Source organism: Alligator sinensis, unplaced genomic scaffold, assembly GCF_000455745.1.
Source record: "Alligator sinensis unplaced genomic scaffold, ASM45574v1 scaffold38_1, whole genome shotgun sequence".
NCBI classification, from domain to species: domain Eukaryota; kingdom Metazoa; phylum Chordata; order Crocodylia; family Alligatoridae; genus Alligator; species Alligator sinensis.
In genome coordinates this window covers 1,193,802-1,203,682 of record NW_005842179.1, presented here as the reverse complement: position 1 = coordinate 1,203,682, position 9,881 = coordinate 1,193,802, and the positions used below count along the sequence as shown (strand labels likewise).

The following is a 9,881-nucleotide window of genomic DNA, read 5'->3' as shown; positions in this document are numbered from 1 at the left end:
TACCGGCAGCTACACAGAGCAGCTACACAGAGCTATCAGCAGCAGGCAGGCTGCAAACAGCTGCGCTGGGCTCCACAGCTCCAGCATCAGCTCCATACTGGCAGCGACTGCACACGCACCTTGGGGCAGACAGCAGGGCAGTGCAGCCCACCCTGAGATGTGCATGCAGTCGCCGCCAGCATGCAGCTGATGCCGGAGCTGTGGAGCCCGGCGCAGCAGTTTGCAGCCTGTCCACTGCTTGCTGCAGCTGCCCAAAGCCCAGGCTGGCTACAAACAGCTGCACTGGGCTCTGGAGCCCAGTCACCAGCTCTGTGCCAGGAGCAGGGAAGAGACCGGGGTTACGCTGCCCCTCCCCCACTGCCCGCTCCAAGGCACACATGCACATGCCGGTACAGAGCTGATGCCAGGGCTCTGGAGCCTGGCACAGCTGTTTGCAGCCTCCCGGCTGCAGCTAGCCCCAGCTCTCCGTAGCTGCTGCCAATCATGGAGCCTGGTCTGCTTGCAGCAGGGCTTGTAGCCTCCCAGCCACCTGCTGGGAGCAGCCCAGGCTCTGTCGCTGGCAGCAGCCACCCAGAGCTGGGGCTGACCGTGGCGTGTTGAGCAAAATGGCTTTGCGTGCCATGCGCGACACGTGTGCCGGGGGTTCCCGAACCCTGATCTATTCACTTGCAAATTGGTTCAATTTAGGCAGGTTAGACTAACCTGCAAAGGTTGAATAAATTCAGGCTCCAGCTTTTTGAATGTCTGTCCCTAACCTTTAAGAGGGAAAACCTTCCCTCCCCCTTGGTGCTGGCATACTTCCCAGCCTGGGCTCCTTGTGAGCTCCATGAGCCTCACTGTTCCTGCTGGCAGCAAAGCAGACAGTCTAGTGTCCCTCGGTAGCTCTCCCAGGCACGAGCTCCTAATGCTGCAGCTGGCAAGACTAGTCTAGCTTGCCCCAGGCTTATATTCTCCCAGGGCCTTGGCTGCCTGCAGGTGCCTGCTGATCAACCTCATTGCCCTGCAGCTACTACATCCTGCCTAGCCTACAGTGCTCCCTCACTAGACTGCTGCTTTGCTTAAAAGAACAGGGAGCCTCAGATTCTGTGTTACAGCCTGTAATGACCAAATTCTGTCCCTGTTATGCCCCTGATGGCCATTAATGATTGTACTGAGAAAAAAAGTCCACTTTTGTTTTCCCATTCTTAACAGCATGTAGGTACATCAGTAGGTTGCTGCCAGTCTGCTACACCAGCCTTTATTAGATAAAATAATGGGCGCATTAAAGAACAGATCTGAGAAATCATGAAATCATGTCCTCGATAGATAACTGTGTTACAGATCCTCCGGTGTTTATCTGCTGCTTCAGCTGTAACTCATGATTTTGTGCATCTCTGTTTTAAAGTTTCTAAAGTGATATCCAAAAGGTTTCTGATGTTCAGGACTCAGAATCTTAGTACTTCCTAACAGACAGGCCCATTTTTTGGTCTCAAATTGAGCACCCAAAGATTAGACATTCCAAATCAACAGGATGTGATATCTTAGGAATATAACTCAGAGTCCAAAAATATTTTACAAGTAGAAAGATCTAAAAATATGGGAAATATAATAGCTGTGAAAAGAATTTAATGAGAGAGAGACCATTATATACATTTTTCTGCTATTACATGTCCCATTCATTTTTTTCCATTTTTGTTTGAATTAAAATCTTAGCCTTGTAAAACTTCTTACATTTTATCTGCCTTTTTTATATTATATTAATATAGTCATTTACATTTTTTGGTTGCATATGGGGTAGAAGAAATTGTTTTGTGTTTACAGCATGGGTTGTGAATATTATTGGATGATAGAGATTGTATTTTTCTTTTTTAGAAAACTGTGGGACATATTTCCCAGAAGTGAAAAATGATCCAGGAAAATATTTACAAAGATGTCCTGAGTCAGTGAAAAAATGGCTAAGACAACTGAAAAATGCAGGGAAGGTCCTGCTATTAATTACCAGCTCCCACAGCGACTACTGCAGACTCCTGTGTGAACACATCCTTGGGTAAGTGTAATGTTGATCTCAATCCATTTCAAATTAGACCTCCCAGGAAGCAGTAACCATGATTAGAATTGGAGCTAGGTCTGAGTAGCAAGGATGCAGATTCAAAACTTCTCAAATGTCAGAGGGTGTTTGGATCCAGGGTTTTGGTTTGGACCTGTGTCTAGTTAATGTACCACAGAGAAGGGAACATGGTTTACCCTTAAAACTGTAAACAGAAAGAAGTATCACTTCATGCTTAATAATCAGATTTTCACAAAACAGACAAGCTAAACAGAAGATGGATGGCCTTACAGGATGGCACTGGAATGCCTTATTTGTCAATGTATTATTTAATTATTATTTGTGTTATAGTAGATCCTACAAATCCGTAGCTAGATCAGGAGCCCCACTATGTTGTGCAGTGTACCAATGCTAAGATAGTCCTTGTTCTAAAGTACTCATGATTTAAATGGACAAAAAGGGAAGGGATACAGAAAGATGAGAAATGACTTCATAGATTTCATAGACATTAGGGCTGGAAGGGACCTTGGAAGATCATCGAGTCCAGCCCCCCGCACGAAGGGCAGAAAGTCAGCTGGGGTCATAGAATCCCAGCAAGATAAGCATCCAATTTTTTCTTGAAAGTGTTCAATGTAGGTGCTTGAACCACCTCCGATGGCAGACTATTCCAGACCTTGGGGGCTTGGACAGTAAAGAAATTCTTCCTTATGTCCAGCCTGAAACGGTCTTGCAGTAGTTTATAACTATTCGACCTCATCATCCCTTGGGGCGCGCTGATCAACAAATGTTCCCCTAGATACTGATGGTCACCCCTGACAAACTTATAGGTGGCCATCAGATCACCCCTGAGCCTGCGCTTTTCCAGGCTAAAGTGCCCCATAGCTCTCAGCCTGTCGTCGTAAGGTCTGTTTTCCTGACCTCTGATCATGCACGTGGCTCTTCTCTGGACTCTCTCAAGCTTCTCCACATCCTTTTTGAATTGTGGGGCCCAAAACTGGACGCAGCACTCCAGTACTCGACTTGCCTAAGGAGATGCAGCTAGTCACCATTTTAGTCATGAAACAAGGATAGGAGAATGCATAGGGGCTCTGGGACCATGCTTAGAGCTGTCTTGTCTGCTGTAATCTCATGAGTACACCAGGAGCTAAACTTTCTTTCTTTTTTTAAATCATGAGTAGCTAGGCCTTGTGGTTGGGACAAAAAGCTTCAAAGCATGACCCAGGCTTATGTCTTCAGGTAGCCTAGAAATATACACTTGAGAAGCGTAAACATTCCCATGCATCTAAATTATGTGTTAGCTCTGTTACCTAACCTGGGAATCCTACCAACTTCACCCTAGCAGAGGACTCTGTATGGAAAGGACTACATTAGGCCTAACCAGCCTACGTACCCAAACTGATAAATCTCAATTATTGTGGTCCTTAGCGAGCCCCTTCCTTCTGCCACCGTTGCTCTCTGAGCAACCCCTGTGCTTCTGAGGGGTGGGAACATTCCTTGTAGCCATCCTAAAGGGGAAAAGGGGTATTTCATGCCACACCCCTGCCTCTGGAAGTTGAAAGGTGAGACCTTCTCCTATCACCACTCCAAGTTGAGGACCACAGCATAAGGTAAAGTCTCAGGACTGCCTTCTGTCTAGGGTCACAGAATGTATTACTCCTGTCCTAGCCACAAGTAGATTCCTGACTGCAGTTTTCAATCTGATTCCCAGCTGTACCATAGCTCCCTATGGACAAGACTTCCCAACAAATTACTTTCTAAACTAGAAGGAGTGTAGTTGCATTTGTGCAGTGCTTCAAGTAGGCTGCAGTGCTTCAGGTAGGCTGCTGAATTGCTTAGCCCACACCCATGTTTGTCTATCTGTGACACCATGCAGACAAGAGTCTGCATTGCTTCTGGCATAGGAGGTACGCTGTATGGAGCGGCAAGGCATGTTTCAGGGTACTGCCACTGGGCATGGTAAATTATCCTAGCAAACATCATCCAGATGTTGTCCTAATTAAACCACTTGATCTCTGGACCTTTATTCCATATGAATAAAATGGTAATATTTTTCTATCTTAGAGTTGTGGTGTTGCTTGATGTTCAGGTATTATACAAGAAACCTCATAGAAAAGTCATTTATAACTCTCTCTCTGACTGATGCTTGTTCACAGAATTGTCTGTGGTAAAAGGACAAAAAATTGCTTTTTACACTGATAATTCATGTGTTTTGCAATCAGTTTGAGATATGGAGCAGCCAGGGGTTAGACCTATTTGTATCCACGTATTTTTCATGTCATAATTTTGAAAATGCAGTGGGTGATTATAACTCCCCCAGAAGTCTCTGGGAAACAAACTCTTAAGTGAGGCAAGTTTATTTAGTAATGCATCAGTGAGGCAAGTTTATTCTAAAAACAGATCTACAGTGCACAGTAAAGCAAAAGAACCAATCCAGCTTTCAATGGCTGTGCAAAGTGAATGCATCCCATAAAGAAATGGGATAGAAAAGAAGTGATGTAGTGGAAAAAGCCCAACTGATGTAGCGGAGCACCTCAGCTCCCTCCTGAGAACATTATAGGCAACATTCTGTTTCACTTTGTGTGTCCAAATGGCACTTACCCAGCTGCATGAATGCTGTTTTTGATACTTGCATGCAGTTTCCAATCCTATTTCAAATGTATCATGGATGAGTGAACATCCTCATGACTACTGAACATGCATGATAGGTTGCACTCTGACCAGGCATATATGCGGCTTGTGCTCACCTATGTAAGTGTGTACAAAGTCCTGAAATTGTAGCTGGGCAAAAAGCTGTAACTAGTGAGGTGCAGGAGGAGGTGAAGGGCAAAAGTGAGGCCTCTCATATTTTAAGCCAATATCCTAGTGGCTAGGGAACTCACCCTGGAAGCAAGAGACTCAGGTTCTAGGCCCCACCACTTGCCCTGAGGGAGTTTAAACCTCCATCTAGGATCACAGGAAAGTAGGGCAGGAACGGTACTCACAAGTTCAGCCCCCTGCTCAAGGTAGGATCATTCCTGACTAAACCATTCTGCCAAGTGTCCATCTAACGTGCTTTTGAAAGTTCCAGGGATGGAGATTCCCTAAGTAGCCTGTTTCATTGCCTGACCACCTTCATAATCAGAAAGTTCTTCCTAATTTCTAGCCTAGATTTCCCATGCTGCAGTTTGAATCCTTTGCTCCTAATCCTGTCCCCTACAGCTACAGAGAAAAGCCCATCTTCATCCTCTCAGTAATACCCTTCAGGTACTTGAAGATGGTTATCAAATACCCCTTCAGCCGTCTCTTCTCCAGGATAAATAATCATCATTCTTTTGGCCTTTCTTCATAAGTCTGGTCTCCCAGGCCTCTGATAATTTTTGTTGCCTTGCACTGGACTCTTTACAAACTGCCCACATCCTTCTTGAATTGTGGGCCCCACAACTGAACACAGTATTCCAAGTAAGGCTTCACCAGTGATGAATAGAGTGGAACAATCACTTCCTTTGATTTGCAGATGATGTTTCTGTTAATACAACCAAGGATGCTGCTGGAATTTTTGGAACAAGAGATGCTGTTGGCTCATTCAGTTAATGTTCCACCATAACTCCCAGGTCTTTCTAGCAACCTAGCCAGTAATTTCCCAGTCTGTATTTGTGCATGTTGTTATTCCAACCCAAGTGCAAAGCTTGTCCTTGATGAATTTTATCTGACTGATGGTGGACTATTTCTTCAGTCTATCCAGGTCATTATGGATCCTAGTCTTACCCTCTGGAGTGTGTGCAATTCCCCTCAACTTAGCAAATATGCTAAGCATGCACTGATTCCCACTATACAAATCATTAGTGAAGATGTTGAACAATCCCAGACCCAGGACAGACCCCTGAAGGACCCTACTTGATACATCCTCCCAACTAGATGTTGACCCATTGAGGGCTACCAGCTCAATACAATGATCCAGCCAGTTATGTATCCACTGTACAGTACTTTTATCTAGTCTATATTTCCTTAAATTGTTAATGAGAATGACATGGAAGATAGTGTCAAAATGTTTACTAAAGTCAAGGTATATCATGTCCACTGCTCTCCCTTCATCCACAGACCCTGTCCCTTTGTCATAGGAGGAAATCAGATTGATCAGGCATGACTTGCTCTTGGTGAATCCATGCTGACTGTTCCTAATCTCCCATAGGTGCTTCACACAGAATCTTTTAACTATAGGACCTGCTCCATGATCTTCCCAGGTATAGAGGTCAAGCTGACTGCTCTGTAGTTGCCCAGATCCTACTCCTTCCCATTCTTAATGATGGGCACTATATTTGCCCTTTTCCAGTCATTCAGGACCTCATCTGACCTCCATGAGTTATCACAAAGGATAGCCAATGGCTCTGAATTATGTCAGCCAGTTCCTTTAATACCCTTAGGTGCATCCCATCTGGCCCTGCTCATTTGAAAGCATCTAGACTCTCTAAGTAATTCCTAACCTGTTCTACCATTACTGTAGGCTATTTGACCCCATCTACATACGCAGGTAAAGGCACGATTGGATCTAATGTGTGAGCCACACTGTAGCTACACATGCATGGCAGGAGGCACGATTGTAGGATTGCATATTAGATCCAATCGTGCCTTACTGTTGATGTAGAAGGCAAGAAGCAGGCTCCTGTCACTGGGAGCCCCCTTGCTGGGGGGCTCCCAGCCATAGGGACCATGCATAGCTAGGTCTTAGAGTCCCGCACCTGGAAGGGCTCTCAGTCCTGGCTATGCCACATGTTCAGGCAGAACTGAGAGTCCCTCACCTGATGAGGCTCTTGGTCCCAGCTGCACCTGTGGGCCCATGGGTTTCACACTGCAGTCCTCAAACTTCAGGGATTGCAGCTTCCAAGATTCCCCAGAACCACAGGCTTCCCACTGGGTATGGTGCACCCCTATGGCTGGGAGTCCTGTCAGCTGATGGGGCTCCCAGTTGTAGGAGAGCAGGGATGTGAAAGGTTAAACAATTAATTATTTAACCGATAAGTACAGTGATAATTGGTTAGCTTACTGGTTATCCTTTAGCTCAGGGTGGGCACAGTCTGGAAGGAAAGAGGGGAAAGGGAAGCCACATAGTGCCTCAGCAGGACTCAGAAGGCAGCAGGGCAGGCAGGAGGGAGGAGGAGAGGAGAGGGGAGTGGCAAGGAGGACTAGTACCCATAGCCTAAGAGGAAAAACAGCAAGCAGACTAATGACTTGATCATTTAAGCACGTAGCTGCTCCTTCACAGATGCTCTCTGCCTCCCAGCGCAGGGCTTCACATGGGATGTGTTGTCCAGCTGGGCTTCCAACCTCCCACCTTCCCCCCAGTCAAAGGGCTCCAGGAGCTAGGAGCGGGTCCTAGCAGCAGCTGTGTTGGAGCTGCTGTGTTATTGGTTAATCGACACAGTAGCCGCTAGGGCCAATAAAGCTCTGGCGTGCATCAATTGATGAATCTGCAGTAAATCCAAATAAGTGAGTCTCCCACTTTACTCAACATTAGTGCAGCCGCAGCTGGAGTATTGTGTCCAGTTCTGGTGCCGCACTTCAACAAGGACGTGCTAAAGCTCGAGAGGGTCCAGAGAAGGGCCACCCATACGATCAGGGACTTGCATGGCAAGCCATATGAGGAGAGGCATCTCGGACTCTTCAGCCTAAAGAAAAGAAGGCTGAGAGAGGACCTGATTGTGGCTTACCGCTATATCAGAGGCATACATCAGAGACTCGGTGAGCAACTGTTCACCAGGGTGCCCTGGGGGAAAACTAGAAACAGTGACCAGAAACTCCTGGAAGATGGTTTCAGGCTGAATGTTAGGAAAACGTCTTCACAACTAGTGTTTCCAGACTATGAACCAAGCTCCCCTCAGAGGTGGTGCTATCATCTGTCCTAGAGGTCTTCAAAAGAAGACTGGACGGTCACCTGGCTGGGGCTACCTGACCCCAGATGTCTTTCCTGCACATGCAGGGGGCTGGACCCGATGATCCTTCCAGCCGTATGATTCTATGATTCTAAATACCATTTTTAAATGGTATTTCCATGCTTACAGGGGAGACCCTGCAACACGTGTAAATTAAAGCTCAGTAACAACCAGTTTTGAAGTTAGTACACATTTCTGACTTTATAGTTCGCTGGAGATTTTTATTGTGTGATGACTACTTTGCACATGTAGCTGGTTTTTAGGGAAATAGCGTAATTAGCCACTTAATTGTGCGATACTTGTAAATATAGATGGGGCTTTTGTCTCCTTCCCTATATCTGCTGAAGTAAAGATGGTATTAAATACTTCAGCCTTCTCTGCACTGTGTGAGACTAGGTTGCCTTCTACATACCATAAGGGGCCTATGGATTCTCTGTCTTCTACTTACTTTTGACATACTTATAAAAACCCTTTTATTGCCTTTTATATCCCTTGCCAGCTCCATTTCAAATTGTGCCTTGGCCTTCCTAATTTTCTGTGTGCATGCCTGTGTGATACTCTTATACTATTCCCTAGTACTATGATCAAGTGTCCACTTTTTATAGAAACTAGCCACCCCGCCGGTCCCCCAGCCAGCACATTGCTCTGTCCGCTCTGTCGCCGCCACCTCCAGGGAGCATGGGAGGGGGGCAAGGCCAGTGTTGCTGGCCTTGCCCCCTCCCCCAACCCTTCCCTGCTCCATCCCTGTCGTCATGATGCTGTGCTGCCACCACCACATCCTGTCTGAAACACTCTTGGAGCACTCTGATTGGTTGTTTCAGTAATCAGTCAGAGTGCTCCAAGAGCATTACGGACAGACAGGCAGACGGACTAAGCCCTTTATTATATTAGCATCCTTTTAGGTCTTTATAAAGGAATTGTTATGTAGCCAGGATGGCCTCCTGTTGGTCTCTTGTCTTCTGCTTCTGAACACAGTGCTCCAACCATCAGACCACAGCTTAGACATTATCCAGTCCCCTTTATAGCCCTCCTCTTGAAGTTAAGCCAAAAATCTTGCATTCAATAATTATTAGATAAAACGGGTAGAGAGCAGTGGAGAAGTTTCTGTCCCATTACATGGACAGTATGGAGGAAAGGGTGGTAAAGGTTCAGGCTAAAACCTGAGTTGCCCTACCCTTTCAAAGTAGCAGCCATCTCACTGAATCACAGACCATCTAGCTTGTTCTTTTTCTTCTGGCCCCTTGTATCTCCTTCTCTTGGCTGCCTCGGGGGGCCAACTTCAGGAAGACTGCTGGAGTTGGAACACTGTTCTAGAAAGGAGAGGAGATGTAGGTTCAAAGCCCCTGGGCAAAGGGGACCCAGAATCTCAGTTTTCTGCTTCTTGGATAAGTGCACAAGGCTCTTGGTCTAAAATAGTGGTGCTTGACCTTGGGGCCACAGAGCTGTATCATCTGGCCAGCAAGGCTCTCCCTGGGTCCAGAAATTTGGTGTCAATGGCAGTGTTAATTGTCACTCCCCTGCTGTCAAATTTCTGGATCCAGGGGGAACCTTGCAGGCCTTCCCCCAGTGCATAGAGTCACTCTGCATCCCTGCAGACCATCTCTGTGCCACTCAGGCACTCCGTGCCATAAGGTTGGGCACCACAAATCTAAAATATAAGAGGTGCCCCCTCTTCTAGCATCCCCTAGCATCTAATAGTGGTCACAAGTTTTTCTCAGCTGAAATCTGGTGATTTTTTTTTTTGCTGAGGTACACGTACACCAGCCAGAGTACAGCCTAATGAGTATGCTCAGTGTGAGCACTTGTACCTTCGCACTACACTTGAAATCGGATCCAAAACTGTGCATAAGTGCCAAAACAGCGCTGAAGTAGCTGGGTAAGCACAGTGAGGGTGAGTAAGTGAAATAGGTTTCTGCCCTACAACTCCTACTAGTGAAAACTGGGTATAA

General features: G+C 46.3%; 1 protein-coding gene across 3 annotated transcripts in view; it reads left to right on the top strand.

The window, feature by feature from the left end:
• The window catches only part of LOC102376702 (dermatan-sulfate epimerase), a 350,602-nt gene that overhangs the window by 167,208 nt on the left and 173,513 nt on the right, over positions 1 to 9,881 (top strand). For all 3 annotated transcript variants that reach the window (XM_025207040.1, XM_025207039.1, XM_025207041.1), the window contains one exon: positions 1,852 to 2,026. In XM_025207040.1, the coding sequence (XP_025062825.1) occupies positions 1,852 to 2,026 (175 nt within the window). The remainder of the gene's footprint in view (positions 1 to 1,851; positions 2,027 to 9,881) is intronic.